This window comes from Tachyglossus aculeatus, chromosome 8 (assembly GCF_015852505.1).
Source record: "Tachyglossus aculeatus isolate mTacAcu1 chromosome 8, mTacAcu1.pri, whole genome shotgun sequence".
Taxonomy (NCBI): domain Eukaryota; kingdom Metazoa; phylum Chordata; class Mammalia; order Monotremata; family Tachyglossidae; genus Tachyglossus; species Tachyglossus aculeatus.
Window position 1 is genome coordinate 22,210,424 of NC_052073.1, and position 26,830 is coordinate 22,237,253.

General features: G+C 43.8%; 1 protein-coding gene across 2 annotated transcripts; it reads right to left on the bottom strand.

Annotated features, from left to right (window-relative positions):
• Positions 1-1,538: 1,538 nt before the first annotated feature.
• TCEA2 (transcription elongation factor A2) lies at positions 1,539-26,830 on the bottom strand. Of its 2 annotated transcripts, XM_038750148.1 has the most exons (10): positions 26,706-26,830; positions 20,704-20,766; positions 18,039-18,144; positions 15,769-15,859; positions 12,370-12,503; positions 10,526-10,582; positions 9,222-9,376; positions 7,139-7,285; positions 3,597-3,668; positions 1,539-1,861 (listed from the first exon to the last, which is right to left on the bottom strand). In XM_038750148.1, the coding sequence occupies exons 1-10, from the start codon at positions 26,778-26,780 to the stop codon at positions 1,853-1,855; spliced, it is 909 nt and encodes a 302-aa protein (XP_038606076.1). In that variant the 5' UTR covers positions 26,781-26,830; the 3' UTR covers positions 1,539-1,852. The 2 variants fall into 2 exon arrangements, with proteins under 2 accessions (XP_038606076.1, XP_038606077.1); XM_038750149.1 differs by lacking the exons at positions 20,704-20,766; positions 26,706-26,830 and adding an exon at positions 20,300-20,451.

A 26,830-nucleotide genomic window follows, 5' to 3' on the forward strand; every position in this document is an offset into this window, starting at 1 on the left:
GCCAAACACTGTACTGAGCACTGGAGTAGATACAAGATAATTAAGTTCCACATGGGGCTCACAGTCTAAGTAGGAGGGATAACGGATATTGAATGCTCATTTTGCAGATGAGGGAACTGAGGCACAGAGAAATTGCACGACTTTCCTAAAATTACACAGCAGGTAAGTGGTGAAGTCAGGATTAGAACCCAGGTCCTCTGATTCCAAGGCCCGTATTCTTGCCACTAGGCCATGCTGCTTCAGAGAATCAAATATACTGTATGTTCTATTAAACCTACACTTTTGGAGAAAAATAGCAAGCTGGTGGGGGGGCGGTGGGGTGTGTGTGTGCGTGTGTGTGTGTGGGTGTGTATGTATGTATGTATAAGGACACCCTGTTCAACTAACAGCTCAAATCTCCAAACACATCCTGATCCCAGAGATTTTAAGCCATTAAGGCCCTCAGGAGGCTGCTATCAAGTTAAGCAAATTAGAAGGAAATGTCTTCCCAGTTCTTGATTGTTTATGTGGGCTGCTCACCAGTAGTTGTAGTAGTAATCGTTGTGGTGGTGGTAAGTAGTACTAGTAGCAGCAGCATTTTTGAGCGCCCACTTGGTGCAGTGCACTACACTGGTCATTTGGAAGGAATAGAAGTGACCCTGTCACCATGGCTCACGTGTCCGTTCATGCTGCCTGTGACCTTCACCTAAACCTCATCTTCCATCCAGGCTCTATTTCTGGGGCCCTAAAATGAGCAGGTGAATGGTTAATTCCAAAGTTGGACCTGGGGATCTCCAGTCTCTCCTGTCATCAGGAGAGACAGCAGCATGGCCTAGTAGAAAGAGTCCAGGGATCTGGGTTCCAATCCTGACTCCACCACTTGTCTGCTGTATAACCCTGTAGAAGTCACTTAACTTCCCTGTGCTTCAGTTTCCTCATTTGTAAAACAAGGACTAAGTTCCTAGTCTCCCTCCCTCAAAGTGAGAGCCCATGTGAGATCTGTGTCTAGTCTTCTAGACTGTGAGCCCGCTGTTGGGTAGGGACTGTCTCTATGTGTTGCTGACTTGTACTTCCCAAGCGCTTAGTACAGTGCTCTGCACACAGTAAGCGCTCAATAAATACGATTGATTGACTGATTGATCTATTTATCTTGCATCAACTCCAGCACTTACTACAGTACTTGGCACATGGTAAACACTTAATTACCACAATTATCATCACCATTACACTTATTTAGTGGGAGTCACAGAACAGTGGGCCACAATTCTAACAGTGGCACATGTGGAACCAGAAAATGAGCACGGACCTGTCAATGACTATAAGTCTGACCTGCTTATAAGCCTGCTTTGCTCTCCTTTGGAAAGGGATGGGCTTAGAAGGAACAGGTTCAGGAACTCACCAGCCACCACTGCAAGAGCTATTCATTGTGTCCAAGTGGTGCACTGACTCTGTCTCCGCCAAGCCCCTCCCCACTGCCTCGTGGACAAGACGGGCTGCCTGGCTCTCATCCGCAGTAGGACCCTGACACTCTGAATCATACGATGATGGAACAGCCGGGCGAGAAGTGGCAAAAAGAAAACGTTTATTAGTGTTTGGAGGAAAAGAAATGACGATACATACTGGAATGAGGAAGTACAAATGTTCTGGCTGTGTGAGCTGGCACTCTGACCTACCCTCCTCTGTTCCCGCGGATAGCTGCTGGGTTTCGCCGATGTGGATGTGGAGATGAAGGCCTCACCACTGCAATGATGCACTTTTGCGTGGGTGACCGAGTAAACTCGCGGGGAGGACGGTACCGAATTGGTTTAGAAGCTAGAGAATGTAGGGGTGGGTTCAATCCGGATCGGTAGCCGTCATCCTGTTCTGCAAAACCTTAACAGAACTGTAAGAAATGAAAAAAAATGTAAATGCCGCCTTGCCTAGAATCTCCTGGGCAGAGAGACCACCTGGGTCCAGCCCAGAAGGAAGCCTCCAGCTCCAGTGATCAGTTTCAGGGTCAGATACCTGCCGGATAGGTGAGCAAATGGAAGACTGATGCTCTTCCACACAGTAAGCGCTCAAATACCATTGATTAATTCTTAAAGGCCCATTTCATCATGGAGGGAAGAATGGCTGGAAGTTAGGGCTGACTGGTGCTGGGCTGGGATAGTCAGAATTCTGACTGAGGCCTTCATTTCAAGTTCAATTCAGTACATATCCTGAGCACACCCAGAGTTCTGAACCTAGTCCTATTTGCTGGTGGAGAAGCTATCCTTGCCTTCAAGGAGCATGGCTAGGAGTTGTGAACCTCACTTCCTCTGCTACATCACACAGAGCTGATGATATTCTTGGCCATCTTGGCCACAGACTTAGGACCCCAGGCTTCTAAGATGCGAGATCCAGTTTGCTCACTGTCTTCGGGAAATCAAGAGTTCAAAAACAAGTAAAACTGGAGCCCGAGAAAGGGACCTCACTTTTAAAGAGGGGAACAAGCGGGGAAGAAAATGCAACCAAGTTGGCATAAGAGTCTTTTGATTTTTAAAAGATGATCTTGAGACAGCGGCACAGCAGGAATTAGCTCAAAACTGAATAGCAGTATTCCTTCCACTGTTCCCCTCTGCATTGAAACAATGGCTATCTGAGCTGCAGAGGCTCCACACCCAGGGAGAGAAGTGGAGTGACTAGAAGCAGAGGGTGCCACAACCTCCAAGATGCTCTGCCACTTGCCAGATGGGCTGGCGATTTGTTCTTGCATGCTCAGAACAAAGTGCCCAGGCCAGCTAAATACACCAAAACTCTCTTTTGCACCATGGACCTGACTCCTCAACATGAATAATGTTTTAAGGCTGCCCAATGGAGAGGCAAGGGAAGCATTTTCTAGAAAACTTCAGGCAGCACTGCCCAAACAGAACAGAACAGTGACACTTCAGCACTGGCACCAGGAAAGAGCTTCCTTGATCAGCTGGTGTCCTCAACGTAGAATTTGTTTTCACCTTAGATTTTGGTGGCCCTGACTGATGAACAAACATGGCTTCAGGCTACTGCAGGCTTAAAGGGACTCTGCTGGTGATGATCTCTATCCCTCCCATGTGTAGAAGAATGGATGTTCAATAAGGATGAGCAAATGAAGGGCAGCCTTGATATGGAACAGCCCAGTCTTTGGGGAAAAGATATTTGAATCATCTTTTTCATCACTGAGTTGCCCCAGATTATTGTGTGCTGCAATGATAATGGTAATAGTTTTGGTATTTGTTAAGTGCTTACTATGGGCCAAGCGCTTTACTAAGGGTTGGGGTAGATACAAGTTAATTGAGTTGGACACAGAAAGTGCCAGTTTAGCACTGTTGGGGCCTGTACTCTGAGGAAAAAGCATACAGTGCTTTGTAGTTAGCTCAACAAGGGCCCTTACCATGGTTCAAAGTAATTATCGTTGTTGCATTCAATGGGACAGTTTTAAAATGGGCCATTATCAACTTGACCCTCCATGCTTTTTAGATAGCACTTCCAAGGTACCCTATGAGACAAGGTAAATATGACCTGAAAATCATTCCTGTTTCAAGGCCAGTTAATTATCGTTCACAGGCTGATTTTCATGAACTTCAGGCTCCCAGGAAGGAGGAAACGACATGGCCCCCTACCTTCCAGCGGTTTCCACACTCATTACAGACAACAAAGGTGGTCATGGGTTCATCAGAGCTGCGAGTCTGGACCTGAGGAAATTGGGTGAAAAGAATAAAATCAGAATTTTCAAAAACCTTAGACATATGTTGGCTCCCTGAAATGGCCACTATGGAGCAACTGGATTTGATTTTCCCCCTGGCAACCCCCGACCCACAATTTCGGTTGGCTTGTTGAAAGCCAGGCTAAAAGCTTCACGTCATGTTTGCACTCTGAGCAGGAAAGCGAGGACTGGATTTTAATGAGGATCCCTGTGAGGCCCACATTCTCAAAGTATAGCAGTTTGAGCCATTTATAGCATATAAAGTCTTGCCTCCAAGTTCCTGCCGCCCTGCGGATTGGTCACAGCAAATGGGGATCACTTCTTATTCTGTCTGAAGGAAGAATTAAATCTACAGTCTAGCTTTGGGTTGCAATAAAGTGAGGAGGTCAGAGCTCTGCCACTGACAACCTGTGTGACTTCAGGCAAGGAGCTTTACCATTACGGTTTATCAGTTTATCCCTCTGGAGGAAGGAGACTTTCGTAGGTCAGAAATCCAAGTTCACCACCCCCCACAAACTGTGCCCAGCTTTATGGAAGCAGAGTCAAACCAGAAGGGGCTGGAAACTCACTTCCAAGAGGTCCTTAAGAGCCCACAAGATGCCAGGTTTCCTTCAAGTCAGTCCCCAGGGAATCTTGCACATGTTGCAGTGCTCCCTTCCGGCCTGATTTTGATCTAGCTGAATTTCTAATTCAATGGAGCCCCAATTTGGCGTGGATTTAACATCGACTCCACTCACCCCAGAGGATTCAGATAATCCAGGCTTTCCCAAACCCACCAGGTTCTAGTCTGGCCTCCAAGGGCCACCTGTTGGAAGGACCAATAAATCACTGGATGGTACAGCAGTTTGTGTTTCTTGTGGGATAAATCGACAGAAACCCAAACCTGATCATTCCTCCTGGGAAGATGCTGGCCTGGCCAAACCTTCCTTAATTCCTCTCTGGGGAAGTGGGGACACTGAAAAGCTCCAATTTCACAAGGTCTGTGGGAACTGAGTTTTAAGAGCCAAAATACATTAGCTCAATCACTTTCAGGATGGTAGCAAAGAATTTTGATTTTGCATACTTTAGAGCTGGTAAAAAAAACTTGAGGACTGGGATTTTTTTTTGTTTTTTGTTTATTTGTTTGTTTTACTGAGACTGCAGCTCTAACCCCGTTTTGAACCTGGAAAGTTTCCATGGGAGTTCCAAGTTCCACAGCTTCAAATTTTCAAGAGCAAATCAGGTACTTTAGACACAGAGACAGACACAACAGTGGGAGTATTCCACAAGTCCTCAAGGGATGGGAAAAGTTAATCAGCACACATCCATTTGTCTTATGGATAGAGGGACCCACCAATCAACTTCCTTTTTCATCACTGCTCTCCTTTATAAGAACAGAGGATAGATGTAGCATCCAAACTTTTCCTTCTAGTCCCTACCCCATGCACCTCTTTTTTTACCCAAAAGTATTAGGCTTCCTGCTGGAAAAAAGAATCGTATGAAAAACTTAACATTTCCGTTCAGACTCTGAATGCCAAAAGTAACCAATTATTTTGACGATGGGTATGTCATAGTGACATCAACTGGGATATTTTCCATTAAACTCTTTGGATCTTCCGAAGCCACTGAAAATTTCGGATTTCCCAAAGATGGGTGACAGACAGTAGATGACTGCCCATAAAAGGAAGAAATATGTGCCCGGCCTCAAGCCTGAAGAGTAATAACAGCACATCAGTTCTCTTTTTAACTGATTTAAGTTTTTGGAGTGTTACTTCACCTTGGCCGCTGCTGCCCCTGGCACTCAACTCTTACCTTTGTGATCTCAAGGGCCTTGAGATGTGCCTGGAATCCAAACACCCCCTTGTGTTTCCCCAGCCTCAGACCTCACAGTTCTTCCACTCCCTTCTCCAAGTGCTCTCTGATCCCATGCCTGTACCCAAGAGCTCAGACCACATCTCCTGGACACCCTCACTAGCATCTTCCAAAGTACTCTAGGGCTTCTTTTAGTAGGCCGCTACTGCAATGCACCCCAAAATAATTCAGCAATGATGTACCCACCGTCAAAGCACATTCGGTGATAGTTCATGGGAGAAAACTCCTGAAATTGATAGCAAGAGGTCCAAAATGATCTGACCTTAGAAGATGGATGGACTAAGCCTCATCAATTGCTAACATCTGAGGCTACAAACCTATGTGACAGATTAAAATCCAACTGAAAGTTATATGAACAGTTATATATGAAAGTTATATAAGTGCAGTGCAGTATATACAGTGCTTTGCACACGGTAAGCACTCAACACGACTGAATGAAAGAACAATGATACCTTGATGACAATCCTTCTCTGGACACCTCCCCCTTTGAATTTAAGTTCCAGACATTCAATAACTCTTGGATTTTTTTTAATATTTACCACACCCCACCCACATTCTTTGAAAAGTAACTGGGCTTCACTGCACATTTCTTAAACACACGCACACAGTCTTCATATAAATAGAGCAGAGGGTCTTCTTCAAAGCAGTTCAACAAGAAATAGACCCACACGGGCACATGCTGAAAATCTGAAGTGAAGTATCCACATATACATATTTATCTTGAAGGTGGAAATATTCTTTTTAAACTAGTGGATACTGCAGCACACTATCTGTCCCATTGGCAGCACATTAGCCACAAAACATCCTCTCACATTCAATCCTGAACTCCCGCTCTGGAAAAGGAGTGGAGAGCTGTGGGAAATTACACAGTCAGCTCTTTGGGGAAAGAAATACGCTTGACTCAATATCAATTCATTCTCTTGACTTTCTCTTCTGGGATGGATGCCAAGATTTGAAATTCCCAAAAGCATCCTTCCTCTCTCAAATACACTGGTATTTGTTATGTGCTTACTGTATGCTAAGCACTGTATTAAGCGCTGGGGTAGAAACAAGATAATCAGGTCCCACATGGGGCTAACAGTGTAAGTAGAACGGAGGACAAGTATTCAATTCCCTATTTTGCTGATGAAGATACTGAGGCACAGACAAGTTAAGTGACTTGCCCTAGGTCACACAGCAGACGAGTGGTGGAGCCAGGATCAGAATCCATGTCCTCTAACACCCAAGCCCTTGTTCTTTCCACTAGGCCATGAGACTTTCTTTCTGGTTTGGGAAAGTGCAAGGATTTCCAACAAAGTCTGTGAACCATGAAAGAGAACACAGTGGCACTCTAAAACGTCATTAAAAATTCCTTCCCTTAAGGTATAATTATTATAATTATATTATTGATAGTAAAAAAGATAAATCATCTTTTGTTCCTTAGAGGCCAAGGCAAACTGGTCCTTCTGGATCAACTAATGTCAACATTTAGAACGGTATAACTTCAGGTCCCTGCTCTCTAAGGGAAAGAATGAGCTCAAGTGTGTGCTTAACTCCAAGAGTTGTCATACACAATAACAGCTTTACCAATCCCAAGGAGCCCTGCACCAGAGGAGCTATGACACTCACCTGGGTGTAAGTGCAATTCTTTTTCTTGCACTTCCCACAGGTGAAGAGATCTGTCTGGGTCCCACCTGTCTTTGCCATCTGGTGCTCCCGGATTGCTTCCTTTGTCATTGCTTTCCTGATCTCCTTTAGTTCGTTACTAGCCATTTCCTTTAGGGGAAAAAAAAAAAAAAGATACAAAATCCTATCCATACAGAATCAAAGTGATCCTACCTCGGTCGGCAACATGAATCCTGCTGAATGCCTTTGTATCTTGGATAGAACAAAATACCACCTGCAAAATAGCTGTGAACGGCAATATTCTAAGATGTGAACTGGGCTCCAGAGGCTTATTTCTTCTTCCATTTTACATTTTCTCATTTAAAAAGGTTATTTCAGCACATCTCCTGTATTAAAATAAATGATCAAATTTCAACTTTGATCTCTCTCTCTGCAGGGCATCCGTTAGCTTGAATTATTTGTTACTGATATTTTGCTATCCTATGGTTCTATTTATTTTAAAAAGTACTTATTAATCCTCATAAGACCCTTTAAAGGAGATCAGTGTATTTAATAAGCCACTCGGGAAAAAAGTCTCATATAAATACGAGTTATTAATATAGATACCTGCCAATATGGAAACAGATAAGTTAACTCATTTGACAAGGATCAATTAGCAAGCTAGTTGTGGAGAATCAATAGTGATGATTTGATCCCACTTCCCTAATAGCTTAGAAAGAAAAACCGCAAGAAGGCATCAAACACCAGGTGTCACGAAATTATCAGAGAAAACTGAGTCGGACATCTCCTTTAATTGTACCAAACTTAGTAAACTTCGATCTTCATATGCTGTTCACTTTTACACTACACAGAATCAATGACATTTATTGAGCGCTTACTATGTGGAGAGCACCATACTAAGCATTTTGGAGAGTACAATACAGAGTTAGCAGACATGTTCCCTGCCCACAAGTTTACAATCTAGAGAAAGAAATAGAATTAGCAGAGGATGGTTTCAAACCATCAACTTCTAAGCCCAGCGCCCTTCCGCTGTACCACACTGTAAGCACAGAGTGGTCCAGAATAGAAGACTGGGAAAATAGATATAATTAGATTCAGAAAGATAACCTAAATGTCACACTGGGGTAGAACATTAGCCTGGTATTCTGTCTCCACAACAGTGGACACAAAAAGTGCCCTCTGACATCCATTCTGTTAGCTACCATATGTTACCCTCTAACATCCTTAATTTCCCCCCTCTAATAATCCATAATGGGCCAATCACCCATCTACCTATGTATCTATTCGACTTATTCTCAAGCCTTTTAACATCCTAATTTTCCCTCTACTAGATTATTATGAACTTCTCAAGCATTAACTACCAAGCCCTTGGAACATCAGCAATATTTTCAGTCTGCATGGCTTCTTGGGGTAAATTCCAAATGTTTACCACCTGTAGAACAGTCTTCTCTGTTGTGAAGCAAACACCTTCAAGCTTCAATGCCCCTTAGTCCTAGTCCTTCGGAATTTGGTGGCTAACTCCTACTAGGGTTTTTTTGTGAACTTCAATAACATCCTCTTATCAATCAATAGTATTATTGAGTGCTTACTGTGTGCAGAGCACTTTACTATGTGCTTAGGAAAGTTTTTATCTTTTCAGTCGGAAAAGCCACATTTGTTTTTAAGTCTAATAAGAACATAAAAACTATCACAACACATCGATGGTAGCAGTAAGAATATGGAAAAACTTAACCAGATCTTCCAATGAATCTCAAAATGGAAAGAATGAATTACAATTCCAATATTAGAGTTCTAGATGCTAACCCAGCTCCCAATCTCAGCAGCAAAGGCTCAGTTGTTCACTGCTAAGAGGAAGAAAAAGTATGTGCCATACTCCTTAACATAAGTGATTCGGATTAAACCTCTCCTTTAAGAGCAGTTAGTTGGCTCAAAATTGTTGATAGGTGACAATGATCTGGGTGAAAACTTTAGAAAACTGAAAACCTGGAATGCCTTTCTGGAATATGGTGAGAGCTCTTTTTTTGTTTGTTTTTTTTTACGTTTTTTTTTTAATAAACGAAACCATCAAGGACTTTTAAAATCTCACCTCAGAGGTCATCACAGCAATTTGCTCTGGAGTGATTGCTCCACACAAAACATTCTTTCTCAAATCGGGGTTTTTTGAGTCTTTCAGATTGGAGATCCGGCTCCTCACTCGATTTTTGTACTTCATATCTGTGTTCTTGACATCTTGGTAGATATGTACAAACAGGTTTAAGGAGGTCTAAGTGAATAGGTCCATTGTCATCACTGTTCTTACCAGCTGGAACTCTACCACCTTTGGGCACACGTTTGCTTTTTTTTCCTCCCCAAATTATTTCCCTACCCCCACACAAAAAAAACTCACCTATGAACCTTCCAGAAAAAAAAAAACCTCCACAACACAGACTCTGAGGGCAGGGGGAGATTATTTTTTATTTACTTCCCCTTGCAACTCTTGAAACCTGAGTTAGAGGAAATAAATTGATACGTTTATGTCTTTCTCCCCCTGTAGACCGTAAATTTATTGTGGGCAGGGAACGTGTCAACCAATTCTCTTGTATTGTACTTTCCCAAGCAAACAGTATAGTTCTGTGCACACAGTAAGCAATCAATAAATACCACCGATTGGCTGATAAATAAATAATCCATGGTCTTAAGACACACTGTTTTCCCGCTAGATTGACCTGTTAGGCTAGCTACCGGGTCCAGGAGATCTGATAAGGAGAAGCATAGATGGCAGCCTGGATTTTCCCTATCTACTGCTAACTTTAATGGACTATACAAACAGCTGTCCAGCAGAAGCCCTGAACTAAGTAGTATCTGGTAGGCAGGGCAGGCATTTTCAACTCAAGTGAGGTCTCCTGGACATTATTTATTAGCCAGAGGATTGGGAAGTGAAAGAAACTCTTAGATCCACTGCAGAATCACAAATGAAGACTTTTTCCCTGCCATCAGACTAAGGACATCTAAAATTCCAGGGGAAGCAGGACTAAGGCTTTGGAGAAGAGGGAGCAGTTATAATAGTGTAGTGCCAATTGGAAGGGGCTAAGCAGCAACTTTGAAGGCTAGTCATATTACCAATCCATGCATGAGCATCACACAGGTCAGTGGAAGATGAATCCCTGTCGGTCTCATAAAAAGGGGTTAATTTTGATTTCAAGTTTTCAGGTGGCCCTTCTGGGATATGTCTAACAAACACAGAGGGAAGAAGAACTCAGAGGACTCACACCAAGCAATCTTTTGGTTCATGGGAACGACCTAAGCTATATCACTTCCCTCAGGACATGAATAAACCTAGCTGCACTGCTCTGCTCACATTCCTTTAGAACTGTCCTGTCACAGCCTGGGGACCCAACATCCAAAGGATATATTCTTCAATCTGGGCAGATAAATTCTCACAGTCTGTACCAATCGCAATATGGTCATCTGTAAACAAATAAGAAGCTTGAATTATAATCAATATCAGAGAATGACCAAAGGGTTCTCATTTAGAGAAGAGTGTTACTTCATCATTTTCATTCCCCCTTGCTCCCCCGCTTCAACCAGATTTATCAGGGTAGGTTCACTTTTCCTTCCTTTACTAATGTCCTGCTTTTAGGGGAAGAACTGGAGGTAGGAGATTTACATATTTTGGTGCCTAGTTTCTTTTTAATTTTCAGCTTTTGTTTTTCTTCAAGTACAGGGGATTATTTTCCTGTTTCTATTTCACAATTTATCTTGCAATCAGTTATCACTTCCTCACATCTTCCTTATCTCTCACATTTTTGTAAACGTCTAGTTCCTAGCTAGGGAAATCTTTTAATTTTTTTCCCCCTTTTCTATTTTCCGGGGCTTTTTCCCTCTCTGAATGGGCTCTTCTGGATTGTATTTGGGGCCTTATTATCGCTACTACCTTCTCCAGTTAACTGTCTCCTCACCTGTCCTAGCAACTGCACCACAGTAATGGTGGCTGAATTGTCAGGACAGGCTGAAAGGCAAAGTGTGCACATACCTTACCCCTCCAGATTCCCTTCCCCTCCTCCTCCATGCCACCCATGCCTCACACCACCAGCCTTGCCAGGAAGAAGAGAATCGGTACGGTGTGCATGCATCCATACCTCTCTTCTCCATATATAGTTTAAGACCCTTCCAGTATCGCTGGGGACAGAATGGACAGCAGTAGCAGAAGCCTATCAGTTCTGTTTAAAAACAAGCTCTGGGAATGCCGTTGCCCTTGCCCTTGCCCTTTGGGGGCCACACCCCTAACACTATGGTGAACCCCACAGCGAGGGTACAGCCAGTACTAACGAAACATTCCCTTCTCTCACATACAACCACCTCGTTACCCACACTCCCTTCCTCCCACCAATCCTTTCTCACCCACCCACCAAGTCATGATCCCTCATCTATCCATCTATCTTTGAGTCTCCATTTCTTTCTCTTCCCTCCATCCCCTCCTGCCTGTGTCTCTTTACACCTCTTTATCTCTGAATGAGTGTAATCCCTTGTGAGGTTCTCTGGGATTTCTCCTCATATCCTCCACAATCAGAATTCTTCCCAAAAAGGACTACCTTAACTTTGTTTTGGGTCCACTATCTAACTTCTGCTTACTGTTATTTTTCTTGCCTGGCTGTTGATCTCCTGGATCTTTTTTCCTCTGCCTGATCTACAGCTTCTGGTTTGTCCTGGTCCAGAGCAAAGTGTTTACAGACACAGAGAACTTATAGAAAATTATGTAAATGCTACTGTTTTCATATGGACCTTTCCATCCAGCATCTCTCACATCATCAAGTAACAAGTTATAGAGAGACTCACAGAGGTAAACCCACTCAATGCAACACGACCCAGGATTCAGGGTTTCAGAGCCTGAGATCTCCCAGGAATACAGATCTGGTACTTTTTGGGCAGGATGCAGATGAGGTGGCAGGGATGGGAGGAGGGAGAGGGGTGGGAAGACACCTGAGCAGTCCACTTTTCTTTTCCACCCCCAATCACCTCCGGACAAATAAACCCGCTGCTAAGTCAGGGGAGCTTGCCACCAGACAGGTGGAGCTAGCCCACTTTCAGCGGATTCTGACATTTTATTTCCATTCAAACCCTGCTGAGTTAAAGATCAAACAGAAATGATGAACAAGGAACCAGAGGCCTCAAACCAAGTAGGGTTCCTCCCCTAGTTCACATTTTTACCATCCAGCTCAGCAGCTCCCTCCTCCACGCTGCTCCTCTCCACTTACTGTCTGTCTGTAGAGCCGCTGTCAACATTTCTCGGCATTTGTTGCGTACAGCATCACAGGTGATGGGGACGGGTGGGAAGGTGGTGATTTTGGGGGTGGTTGGGGTCTTCGGAGACTCCTGTTTTTTGATGGAGCTAGAAGAGAAACTTTGACTCTCAGAATATTTTAAGGTCTGGGATCAGAGATAACGATGACCGACAGACAAGGGACTCAGCAACTGGCTCATTACAACTTTATGCTAAATTAGGAAAACTGGAAGATACACATTCACTGATACCCTAAGTCCATTTCTAGTTCAATACTCCAGTAAAATTTATAAGGGGCTTGGGAATACATATTTGGTGCAAGCAGATACATATGTAGAAACCTGCACATGTCTGCGCACATTTAACAAATCAGGTTTCCATACATCTTTGAAAGCTATACAGATTTCTAAGAACTCCTTGGATTCCTCCCCTACAATAGTGGTGTTCAAGTGGTACTTTATAAAAAGAAATGCCCGAATAATAAGGTGAAAAAAACAAACCTCTTTTTCTAGCGGTCAATTTAGGATTTCAGAGGTAACACAGAAGAAATAGAAAGCCGTTTACATCAAGAGTTTGGTCACCAACTCGGAATCTATTTCTGACTATCCCTGCTTTGTTGAAGGACTATTGCCAAGACTCTTAAGTCTTTCTCAGCCTGTTTCCTCCTCAATAAAATGGGGAGAATAAGGTCTGCTATGCAGCTCCATTCTCAAGGGCAGGCTGAGAGTTTTCTAGGAGGTAAAGGACGAAATGTTCTTTTGTTTTTAGATAATTAAAAAAGCAAACATCGAAGAGAGATCCAGAATGAGTTAAGTTGGTTGGTTCAAGCACAGCCAGCAGTCTGTAGGATTACTTCAGTCAAGGGGCTAAGGCCTCAGAAACAAGTTATCCAAGTCAGGTCATTATTTTCTTGTCTATAAAATTAGAGATGGCTGACTGATAGCTTGCATCCAGATGTCAGTATGGTCCCCAGACAAGATGTCATCCCCTGTCTACTGGTTTCTTTCAGGCATAAAAAAATATACAATTGAATCAGCCCCTGAGAGGGTGGTACTAAAATACACAGTTCCAGCTTTAAGCAGTCTATGGAACTACACAATTTTAGGCTTCGGTAGATCAGAATCAGCCCATTTCATACATCTCAAGTCACTAAATCAGATGTGACCAGCAGCTAGTGGTAACTGTGTGTGGCCCTGTGATTAATCCACTGCCTAGGGTTTTCACACTGTCTCTCCTGTGTCCACCACTCTAGGAAGAGCCTGGGCACTGACACAGATCTTTCAGAACATGTATTATCACCATATGATGTGCTGCTGCTCTGTTTTTGAAAGGTAAAATTTACCGACCTGGGATAATACCTGAGGGAAGCAGAAAGACTTCCTGAGAGAAGAAAACCCATACAGGTGCAGAATGATGAGCTCATTTCCTCAGTACCATATAAACTTTTAGGGTTGGTGGGTGGGGGAAATGTAAATCATTCACTGAAATAGGTGAAGCCAAATGGGAGATAAATCGCTGTTGTCTTTCCTCCAAGAACAATTCAGCAAGTCCACACCAGCTGCCCAGCCAAAGCTCTCCCTCCAAACCCACAAAAAGGACATTACTGAACCAAATCCAGCGGGAACAAAGGCATAATTAGCTAATGTTTCCCAGCAAGATTAAGTGAATCTAGAATCTCTTCTCTTTTAAAAACCTTAAGAGACACAAATAAGCTAGGGAAGACCTTCGCTCTTTGCTTTTTGAACTATTTTAGCCCTTCTCTCAAGTGATCCCAAAGATTAAATCACCTTCTCACCAAGCACCTGAGAAGGGAAGGATAGCATTAAGTTACAGCTAAATAGACAAGGTGATCTTTTGGGGGCTGATTCCAGTGGCCCTCCCTTGAGGAAATGCTAAATCCTCCTTGATAAATCTCTATTCCTTGGACAGTGGAGAGAAAACAGCACATTTAGCTACTGGAGTTTTCCTAGGTGCTATGACGACATTTCTTCAGAGGAGCTTCAGAGGTGCATCCTCCTGGAAAATTGAACAAGTTGCTCTTAATGCTAAGAGAAGGACATTCCGATTCCTCTTCCACCAAACCAAAAGAAGCTGTCACTGTTACTAAACTTTAATTGGGAAAAATTACAGCCACACCAGTCCTATTTCCAAAGGGAAACATGTATGTGTTAATCCCAAGGTTTTTCACACTGGCACAATGGTAAATCACAGTCCTGCTTTGGGCATCAACGCACATGAAATGATGCAAGCCTACACAGCTACTCAAATAATAGTTCCTGAAAATAGCTGTCTCTTACTCGCACTTCATAGACATCATCTCTCCAGCCAATTGAGGGGGGGAGAAAATTAAGCTGGGAAAGAGCAGGTCAAGGCAATTATTTTGCCAGAGCTTGTCTGAGACTATTTTAGTGGGAATGGAAGGAAAATGAAGGTTTCTGCCACAGAGGAATGGTTGCCAGGGGTAACTGATGCCAGGACAATCACCCTCAAGCAGCTGCCAGTAGGGCACTTTTTATTCCAGCTAATTGTATATTCAGAAATGCTTGGCTGGGGTCAATAAGAAACAGCCAAAATAAGATTAATGGAAAAATGGGTTGGGGGAGGACATTGGGAAAGGGTCAAAAATGGAGAAACTCAAAAAGCTAAAAAGCTGTCTACTTGTATATTAACAGAGTATATCAGAAGTCCCATTCTAGGCTAAAGTCCTATACTACTCCAGACCGCTGGTCCATCAGCCTAGAACTGTGTCTACAATAATGGCACCAGAGTATGCTGGGAGGAATAACATGCTTATCTTTCTTGATTTCAAACTCAGGGTTTACCATTTACACCCTCCTTTCCCCTCTAATAGCCCAGTGGGAACCTTTCACCCTTAAATCTGTGAATTTCCTTGCAATGAGAGAACCAAAGCAAAAAAAAAGTAACTGTAGAATATGCAAAGAAAGAGCAAAACAGAAGAAAACCATAAAATACTCATCAATGTAGTCAACAGATATTCAGCATTCTCTTTAATTGAAAACAATTCATAGGAGTGCATTTACTCAGTGATTAATCTGAAGTCTTCATAAATTCTGAAACAGGCACTTTGAAAAAGCATCTCAATTTATATGGATGTCATATGATATTTTATTTGCAGCTCAAACCAAAGAGCTCAAACCAGTTCTTCACAATATCCTTATGAGGTAAATATTTTCATTCCTATTTTACAGATGGAGAAACTGAGGCACAGAAGTTCCAAAACTTGTCCAAAAGTGTTAAGAGAACAAAGGCAGTGTCAAGAATAGAATCCAGGTCTTCCAGTTACCTCCCAAAGCATGCAAGCCTCTCTGATTATCCTCTCTCCCAAGCAGCTCTGCCTAATGAAAGTAGTTACCTTTGATCTTTTGTGTCAGTGGCATCTTTTGAAGAGGATTTTGGCAGGGAAGAATTCTTCTTCTTCTCATCATTTCTCTCTTCTGAAGCATCTAAACCCAGAGAGGAAAGAAAAAGAGTGAGAACACTTAAATATAATGGATAGGACATACGGAATTGCGAACTACGTTGATAATTGATCGGAAACCAAACCACAAATCCTTGTTATTCTCTGCTAGAGGACCGCTAGCAGAGCTTACGAGATGCTTGTTCCAAAGCCCTGGTCATACCCCTTGGCCTAAAGTGCACATTGAGCCCAGTTATGCTACTAATCCCAGAAGAGCACAGCTGGAGAAGAAGATAAATGCTACCAAAGCAATTTACAAGACAAACAGCATACTTTCCTCGTTCCCTTCAGGCAATTACCAGAACACATCCCCCTCCCACCCCGCCATTTCAAGAAAGTTTCTTCGAAATTTTCATAGTGAACTCTTGGGCCAGATTTGCTGGGAAGCCTCTAAAGGAGCTTTTGTAATCTAGTCTATGGAAGTGTATGGCCTTTCTCAGTTTAGGAAACTTTATTCTTCTAAAGAAAATACCTTGTAAGACCTCTTGTGTAACTCAGTCCTTCAAACACATTTGAAGATTGTGGGTGATACCCAAAAATCTCATGCCTACAGATATTGTGAATAGCAGTACACAAAAGTTACTTAAGGCAAGTTCCTGGAGGTTTAGTGATTTTAAAATACATGGGACAGATGGTATGTAGTCACTCTACAAATGAAGCTGTATTAAAAAAAAAACTACAGCAACTGCTTGCAGAAAAAAAAGGAAAGAACTCAGTTTTGGGGGAGGGTAGGGAAGGGAGTTGAAATATGAAATGGCACTTAAATCAGTCACCTGATCGCTAGAGAAGACCTGGGTAGGGGGAGGGAGAAGTTCATGGTTTGGTAATATTCTCCCAGCAGTCCCAACCTCTGGTCCTCCCTGTTCGTCTCTTTTCCCCTCTCCTGCTGACAAAGCTCTATTTGTCCCCACGGTCACCCCATTTCCAAGACTCACTGTCTTTCCACTCCCAGCCTCACATGTGATCCAGGACTCTGCTTCACTTCATGCTCTCGGTCTCTGGCCTCAGGCCCAGTTGTCTGCTCCCAAATCTGAACATTTTGTGTAAGAACTGAACTCACCCCTATTAATGTATATGATGAGATTTCCTAATTACCACCAAGCATGCCCAGTGCATGCTGACAGAACTCAACAATATCTGTGATTATAAATTATTTAGTACTAATTATAATGAGTGATTAAGAAAACCACCATTTCTAACGTTTTAATTTTTCCTCTTGTTCAAATCTCTTTTTGGCTATCTCAAAGACCCCTCAAAAGGTAGATCTTTGCAAATTGGTTTTATTCATATTCCAAACATATTTCTGGAGGGGGTTTGGTGAATGAAGAGTGCCTGACCTGACAGTGCAATGCTGTCATTTTTTTAAATGGCATTTGTTAAGCACTTACTATGTACCAGACACTGTACTAAGAACTGGGGTAGATACAAGTTAATCAGGTTGGACACAGTCCACGTCCCTCATGAGGCTCACATTTTATAGATAAGGTAACAGGCACAGAGAAGTGAAATAGGCTTACCATATAAATACAATTTTTTTTAAAAAAATCAAGAGGCTGAGGCTCTAATAAGTCATCCTGCCTCTCCTTCCCCAGATTCCCCTTGGCCAGCTCTCTCCAGTCACTGCTGCAGTTTGCCCACAATTTGCTCCCCTTTCCCCAATCAACATGGCTACCCCCACATCACTGGATAGAGCCATTTGCCTAGTACTCGGTTAGCTGTAAATTGCAGTCGTTTCTTCAGGAAAAAGGCAATCATTTATTCAGAGTCAATTAGAAATAAACTGTGCTAGAGATAAAACACGTCAAGTCTGACCCAGCTCATTTTTGGCTCTTCCAGGCTGCTGCAGGCCACTGACTATTTCTGGCTTTTTGGACTTTTAACTCTAAAAAAGGGAGAGATTTCTGCTTTACTCCAACACATGCACACCATGTGCCCTCAATCCACACCTTTGTTCCCACATTTACAGAATATTAAAATAAATGTTAACCTCTTTTGATTCCTACACTAAGATTCCTTTTTCAAATCTCACTGTAAGATGTAACCTGTCCCTAGATATCTTAATATAAACTTGACATCCAGTTATGTTCAGCTTCTCACAAAACCTAGCATGAAAAAAAACACAAACCCTGGGACACAGGATCTGCACAATGCATGTCTCTCCTTACCTAGCAGCTTTTTCCAAGATTTGATGAGTGATTTGGCCAGGGATATGACTTCATCATCTGTACTCTGCTTCCTCAGTGCATTCACAGACATCCCAATCCGGGTAGACTGCAAAGCAAGATTCAAGAAGAGAACTGTTCAAGAAACGCTACACGCCAAAACACGCAGATGTCTTCATCTTAACACCATCGTTAAGCCAGGTGTTCAAATCCCAGGATTACTCTGCAATTCACATGTCTTCCATTTATTTCATTCTACCATTTCAGAAATCGATGCCTAATGACTCCAGCTATGTATGGCCTCAAACTCCTGAAAATTATTTGAGAAGACGTCCCTAACAGTTCACTTCCACTATAAAAAAACTACACCTTTACCTTAAAACCTGGTTTTCATCTCCTCAGCTATTTCTGAATTCATATTGCATTACTAATGGTTATGCTCAGTCCTGACCCAGGGTAGACAAACAATACACTTTTCATTCCCTCTCCCTTATGGCCTTCCCTTTCTTGCTCTGTTTTTGCTCCTAGTGTGCTGTCACTCTACTCCTTCACTGACCCTGTATACTTCAACAGAGAGAGAGAGAGAGAGGGAGAGAGAGGAAGTGTGTGTGTGTTAGTGACACAGAGAGAGCCCCCTATATTTACCCCAATTTGAGGTATCTGCCTGTCCACAACTATGTACATTCCTGAATCTCAATTGGAAGGAAGGGGGAGATGAGAGGAGACTCATGTTGCATGTATGGGTGTGTGTCAACAGCAGCACTTATTGAACACCTGTTGTACTACAGAGCACTCTATGCGGTACTTGGGAAAACACAACAGAAATAAAAGGCTCAGGACTCTGCCCTCGAGGAGCTTACAAGCTCATGGAAGGAGAGACGAAAGGACATAAATTTCTGGGTATGTGTTTATAAATATAAGTGTGTAGTGAATGTAAATGGGAAGGTATGGATTGCTTTTACCTCCCTGAAGTGTCTTTGCAATCAGATTGGGTGATGGAATATGTATACCCATACCCTCCTCTCACAAACACAGAAACACCAACCTACAGGCACGCAGGCCCTTCCACAAATCTCTCCAAGAGTATAAACATGAATGTCTATATAAAATACACAGTCCCTCCCTTTCACACCCACAAATCTGTGATCATGGCCTATGGACTCCACTTTCACTGCCGGAGACTAGAAGTGAAACCTGGGGGCAGGCCTTGTTCTGTTGCACTGTACTTTCTCAAGTGCTTCGTACAATGCACTCTACACAGTAAGCGCTAAATGTCTGCTTGTCTCTGAGCCTGTTTCCACCTCTCTCGGTACTGGGGCTTTTGTCCTTGTCTCTGGTCTCTGAGATGATGGGAGAGAAAGAAGGAAAGTGAGAGTTCTGCCCCCCCAGACCACCACTTCCCCCATCTTTAAAGCCCTACTGAAATCATCTCTCTTCCAGGAAGCCTTCCCTGACTAATCCCTCATTTCCCCACCCTCTTCACTCTCCCTTGGGTCTGTACCACTTAGGCACTTTGCTACTCACCCCATTCCAGCCCCACAGCACTTAGGTACATAGATTTACACACTGCTGCTTCCCATAGCTGTAATTTATTTTAACGTCTGTCTGCCCAACTAAATTGTAAACTGCTTGAGAACAGGGATTGTGTCTACCAACTGTACTGTCCTGTACTCTCCCAGTGCTTACCTCAGGACTCTGCATGTGCATGTGTGTAGTACACACACACACACACACACACACACACACACACACACAGACACACACACACACTTGCGACACACAGTGAGTGGCCAATAAAAACCACTGTTTGCTTCAGATTGCTTCCTGCCCATGTTCACTCCCTCCAGATTTTCTTCCCTTCATCAATATCAATGGTATTTACTGAGCACTTATGTGCAGAGCAGTGTACTAAGAGCTTGGGAGAGTACGATATGACAGAATTGCTTTCAGTCTAGAGGGGGAGACAGATAATTAATATAAATAATTTTCCTTTAGGACAGGGACTGTGTCTGACCTGATTAACTTGAATCTACCCTAACACTTAAAACAGCATTTGACATGTAGTAAGCAGTTAATAAATTCCATAATAATAGCCTTTGTATTCTCCAATCTCCTTCTCAGGCTGGCTCCTGGGCTTTCTTTTTCTCTGTGCCTGCCCATATTTACCTCTCCCGGCATTTTGTCTCCATCCATCCTCTTTCCCTCCAAATCTCTGCCTCCCGTTCTCTCTCTTCTTTCTCCCTCCATTCACCTTTTTTTCCCACCTGTGTTCTTTTCTCTGTCCAAAAAGAACTCCCACTCTCAGCTCTCTCCACTTCTCTGCTTGAGGGTGCTTTTTTCTTCCTTCTTGTCTTTCAGCATCTGTTCATGAATACTCTAGAGCAGCCCTGGACAGACACTGAATACCATTATTTATATTGACTGGGAAAAATAGAAAGAAGGGAGGCCCAATTCTTCGGGGAAATTACAAAACTGCATTTGAAGAATGATAAGTGCTATGGGAAGCTTCCAAGAAAGAAATTACTAATTTCACTGTAATTGAGATGCATTTTGATAAGTGAATCCCAAAATGGGGTGGTTGAAAATTTAATATGTAATTAGTCATACTCAAAGGGAGAGATCTAGAGGTAGATTTCTGTTTTCACAAGAATAAAGTGGAATGATTTACCTGAAGCAAATCCAAAGTAATGGGCATGCTTTTCAGCTCCTTTAATAGATCCACAGCACCATCCTAGAAGGAAGAAAGAGCTAAAATTTACCAAAAAGCAATTCCTAAAGATAATTAGGTAACACCAGCCTTCTACCTCAAAGCTCTGAGGAAAAAGAATAGACCAGAGACTGAAGTTAATCCAAGCAGACCAATAAAGACTTAGGATAGACCCAGTAATTCTTCCTCCAGTTCCTGTGGGATTGAAGGGAATTTGGGGAAGCCAAAAAGTTGTCTCTGGATTTATTTTAGGCGGGACTGGTTAAAAGTTCCCCAATACTGCTGGAATTAATAAGTGGTGATGCCCTAACACAGGCATGGGACCAAAAGAAAACTCATGAAAGCATCATTATTCAATAGATATAACCAGGTCCACAGCACATTAATATAATTTGATGTACTTTTGTTCTTCATCAGACCAGAGATAGCCAGACTAGCCAATGTTACCCTAGACACGGATTTTCTTGTAACATTATTTCCTTATGCTACATTTTCTTGTGAAAATATAGTTCATCTTATCAGTAATTGGATCCATTTTAATACCTATCTTTTAGCAAAGTACAGGTTATGACTCTAGACTTGTACGCTCCTTGTAGGTAGGGAATGTGTGTGCCAACTCTGTTATACTGTACTCTCCCAAGTGCTTAGTATGGTGCTCTGCATACAATAAACATTAAATAAATATGATTGATTGAGTGATGGAACTGGTCCTAACTCTAGCCCCACTGTAACTTGCCCTCTGAAAACAAGGTTAGCTACTTGCCTCCTGTAATGAGCCAACTGAACTCCCACACAATGTTAAAACCTCAAGCAGCCTCTGTTTAGAAGAATAACCCCAATATGCACTTGAAAACTACCAAAGTCCAAAATGTTAACGAATGACCAACTAAAAACTTGAAGGAACTATTCATCTTGTTCCATCATAGGAGAGTTCCATCAACATTTACATAACCTCAGTGGCTACCTCAGGAGAGATGGGGGAGTGTCCTTCCTCTGAGGTTGTCAGTTTCTGCCTGGGGTGGTAGATGTAGGGAAATAGATGGTGAGGAAAGTCCTATTAATTTATGAGTCAGTTGCTCTGAGCCATCCCTGCTGGATACCGTGTTTAGAACCAGCCAGGGCTTCTAAACACACTCTCTGCAAAACCAGATACAGTGAGGAATAAGCCCAGCAAAACCTCACATGTCTACAGTGCTTTAACCAGTAGCGTACATTTTCAGGCAGGACTCCGGCTTACTACATCCTAAAATGTATGTCAGTCTCCATTTTAGACTGCAGTTCCCTCTCCTCCCTTTCCATCCAAAAAGACCTTCTAGCATACAAGTTTAACAGCTCATTAAAAATACAGACCACAAAGGAGCTATTTGGAATAAAAGTCTTGGAGTGCCTATAATTAAAGTGGTGTGAAGGAGGCTCAGCTGACTAGTTTCAGTTCATTCTGCCTCCCCTTTACACAGACTGCTTGCAGTTCATCCCAGGAATAGAACCAGCTGCCAAAACCATTCTGTAGGCCAGAGGCTTTTGGCCAAACCAAACCAGAATCAGAGGATTAAATACAAACATCTGTAATGCACTATGCTGGACCCCTTCAGCAACATACCTGAAATGGCTTACCATTTTTCAAAATACTCTGCCCTTTAATCTCTCTGAAAATCAAAAATTACCAGTTAACTCCAGGGCTCGCATTTGACAACAGACCACAAGAGACACCAAACGTGAGTTTCTTCATTTGTGGAGGGAGCAGAGTCCAGCATGCAGGGAGTGGGTCACCCAGGCTCTGCTGAACCCTGCAGAACCATAGTTACCGCAGTCAATATGGGGATACTGACTACATCAAGAAGAATACATGTTCCTTTCTGCTGATTACAACATAACCCTCTATTTAAAACTAGGAGTTGCAAATGCAAGTTATCTCACCACCCCCTCTTCCAACCCTGAAGGACTTCCTATCTATAAAGGGGGAAGAGAGGTAGGGGCAGGGAGCTGGACAAGCGCCAAAGTGGCGCATTCGATGCCTCAGACATGTTAAGCCATTTTCTCCTCACCCACTGCAACAATGGCCCTTACATCTTACAAAATAATCCTTTTTTTTTTTAAAAAAAAAAAAAAAGCTTTTCTGCAACGGGGGTGGGGGGGAAGGACCTGGCATTCTCCCAGTTCCTGCCACAGAAACACATCAGGAAAGCAATCTAGATGAGGGGAAAGGAGAAACCCTGGTCCCTTGCTGTTCAGCTACGGTTAAGGGAGGACAAACGGGGTTGGGTGGCCCTGGGGAAGGGACTCCTCAGGCCCGGGGAAGTTCACTGCAGGTGCAGTATCTCCTTGGGGTTTTAGCTAAAGAGAGTGAAAAGCGTCAAACCCTGGAATCTCTAACGACCACACCTAATCTGGGGAAAGTCAGCTACACTAAAGAACCAGGGATAAAGGAGGAGTGCCCTGAACAGACGAGAAAACGGAGGGGCGGTTCCACCCGGGGCCAGGGAAAAGGATGTGAAGGCAGTTCTTTCCACAGTGGAGTGGCAGAGGGAGGAGCAAGGAAAGGAAACAGACAATTCCTCCATGGAGGAAGAATTGCAGATCCAAGAATGGGGCGATGATGGGGTGATGATGGAGAGATCAGGTGTGATAAGCCAAGAGGAGGGAATAACAGCCAGGTCTCTGACACTGAAGAGGAGGCTCTCGATCACACAAAGAGGGGAAGGGGAGTCTCAGAGACGGGATAGGTTTTCAGAAAGGGCCACCGTGGCGACGATGGGGTGATCTGCGGAGGAAAGGATGGGAAACGGGATGGGACTCCTTAGAAGAACAGGTGGGGAAAGAGTGGGGGGACAAGTCTTCTTCTGGAGGAAGTCTGGTTGGGGGCAGGAGGCAAGGGGACCCATCTCTGTAGGGGGTAAGGCTTGGAGCTGGGCATCTCGGGGGTTTGGGGGGATCCATTTCATTCATTCATGCGTTCATTCCTTCGTATTTATTGAGCGCTTACTGTGTGCAGAGCACTGGACAAAGCGCTTGGAAAGTACAATTCGGCAACACATACAGTCCCTACCCAACAACGAGCTCACAATCTAGAAGGATTCATTCAATCGTATTTATTGAGCACTTACTGTGTGCAGAGCATTGGACTAGGCGCTTGGAAAGTACAATTCGGCGACACATACAGTCCCTACCCAACAACGGGCTCACAGTCTGGAAAGATTCATTCAATCGTATTTATTGAGCGCTTACCGTGTGAAGAGCACTGGACTAAGCGCTTGGAAAGTACAATTTGGCAACACATACAGTCCCTACCCAACAATGGGCTGCCAGTCTAGGAGGATTCATTCAATCGTATTGATTGAGCGCTTACTGTGTGCAAAGCACTGGACTAAGCACTTGGAAAGTACGATTCGGCAACACATACAGTCCCTACCCAACAACAGGCTCACGGTCTAGAAGGATTCATCCAATCGTATTTATTGAGCGCTTACTGTGTGCAGAGCACTGTACTAAGAGCTTGGGAAGTACAAATCGGCCACATATAGAGACGGGCCCTACCCAACAGTCTAGAAGGATGGGTGGGATCGGGGTGGGATGGTCTCAGGTCTCCTTGAGGGTCCAGATGGAGGGTCAGGAGAGGAAAGGCCTCTTGGGGGGGTTTCTTTCATTCATTCATTCAATCGTACTTATTGAGCGCTTACTGTACTAAGAGTACAGTATCCATAGACCATCTCTCTATGCTACCAACTCGGACTTCCCAAGCGTTTAGTCCAGTGCTCTGCACACGGTAAGCGCTCAATAAATACGATTGAATGAATGAATGTTTTGTTCTCTGTGCTAGAGGCGACACTAAAATCTGAGTCCTTGACACAGCAAGAACCAACTGTCTTCTAGAGTGGGAGCCCACTGTTGGGTAGGGACCGTCTCTCTATGTTACCAAATTGGACTTCCCACAATTGTCTTCTAGACTGGGAGCCCACTGTTGGGTAGGGACCATCTATGTTACCAACTTGGATTTCCCAAGCGCTTAGTCCAGTGCTCGGCACACAGTAAGCGCTCAATAAATACGACTGAATGAATGAATGTTTTGTTCTCTGTGCTAGAGGCGACACTAGAATCTGAGTTCTTGACGCAGCAAGAACCAACTGTCTTCTAGACTGGGAGCCCACTGTTGGGTAGGGACCGTCTATGTTACCAACTTGGATTTCCCAAGCACTTAGTCCAGTGCTCTGCACACAGTAAGCGCTCAATAAATACGACTGAATGAATGAATGTTTTGTTCTCTGTGCTAGAGGCGACACTAGAATCTGAGTCCTTGATGCAGCAAGAACCGACTGTCTTCTAGACTGGGAGCCCACTGTTGGGTAGGGACCGTCTCTCTATGTTGCCAACTTGGACTTCCCAAGCGCTTAGTCCAGTGCTCTGCACATGGTAAGCACTCAATAAATACAACTGAATGAGTGAATGTTTTGTTCTCTGTACTAGAGGCGACACTAGAATCTGAGTCCTTGACGCAGCAAGAACTGATTGTCTTCTAGACTGGGAGCCCACTGTTGGGTAGGGACCGTCTCTCTATGTTGCCAACTTGGACTTCCCAAGCACTCAGTCCAGTGCTTTGCACGCGGTAAGCGCTCAATAAATACGACAATGAATGAATGTTTTGTTTTGTTCTCTGTGCTAGAGGCGACACTAGAATCTGAGTCCTTGATGCAACAAGAACCGACTGTCTTCTAGACTGGGAGCCCACTGTTGGGTAGGGACCGTCTCTCTATGTTACCAACGTGGACTTCCCACAATTGTCTTCTAGACTGGGAGCCCACTGTTGGGTAGGGACCATCTATGTCACCAACTTGGATTTCCCAAGTGCTTAGTCCAGTGCTCTGCACACAGTAAGCGCTCAATAAATACGACTGAATGAATGAATTCATTCAGTGGGCTTCAAGGCTGTCCATCCCCTCGCCCCCTCCTACCTCACCTCCCTTCTCTCCTTCTCCAGCCCAGCCCGCACCCTCCGCTCCTCCGCCGCTCATCTCCTCACCGTTAGGCCTCGTTCTCGCCTGTCCCGCCATCGACCCCCGGCCCACGTCATCCCCCGGGCCCGGAATGCCCTCCCTCTGCCCATCCGCCAAGCTCGCTCTCTTCCTCCCTTCAAGGCCCTGCTGAGAGCTCACCTCCTCCAGGAGGCCTTCCCAGACTGAGCCCCTTCCTTACTTGTACATTTCTATCCTACTTATTTTATTTTGTTGGTATGTTTGGTTCTGTTCTCTGTCTCCCCCTTTTAGACTGTGAGCCCACTGCTGGGTAGGGACTGTCTCTATGTGATGCCAATCTGTACTTCCCAAGCGCTTAGTACAGTGCTCTGCACATAGTAAGCGCTCAATAAATACGATTGATTGATTGATTCCTCTCCCCCTCGTACCCCTCTCCATCCCCCCCATCTTACCTCCTTCCCTTCCCCACAGCACCTGTATGTATGTATATATGTTTGTACATACTTATTACTCTATTTATTTATTTATTTTACTTGTACATATCTATTCTATTTATTTTATTTTGTTAGGATGTTTGGTTTTGTTCTCTGTCTCCCCCTTTTAGACTGTGAGCCCAACGTTGGGTAGGGACTGTCTCTATATGTTGCCAATTAGTACTTCCCAAGCGCTTAGTACAGTGCTCTGCACACAGTAAGCGCTCAATAAATACGATTGATGATGATGATGATGAATGTTTTGTTCTCTGTGCTAGAGGCGACACTAGAATCTGAGTCCTTGACGCAGCAAGAACCGATTGTCTTCTAGACTGGGAGCCCACAGTTGGGTAGTCTATGTTACCAACTTGGACTTCCCAAGCGCTTAGTCCAGTGCCCTGCACACGGTAAGAGCTCAATAAATACAATTGAATGAATGCATCTATACAGACGCTTTGAGGAGGGGAAGGAGGTAAGGCGGGGGATGGGGAGGAGGGGGAGTCTCATCCCGGGGGCCCCTCACCGTGCTCTTCTTGGTCACCATCTTGTCCAGCCTCTTGGCGATCCGCACGATCTCCTCCTCCTCCTTGCCCGTCATCACGCCCGCTGTTGGGCAGGGACCGTCTCTCTCTCTCTCCCTGTTGCCAA

Coding starts and splice junctions, on each gene's coding strand:
- TCEA2 (XM_038750148.1), bottom strand. CDS start 26,780: ATGACGGGCAAGGAGGAGGAGGAGATCGTGCGGATCGCCAAGAGGCTG. Junction 18,145..20,703: donor TTACTTTGGATTTGCTTCAG/GTAAATCATTCC, acceptor CTTGCTTTGCAG/TCTACCCGGATTGGGATGTC. Junction 7,286..9,221: donor TTGCTGTGATGACCTCTGAG/GTGAGATTTTAA, acceptor TTTCCCCTAAAG/GAAATGGCTAGTAACGAACT.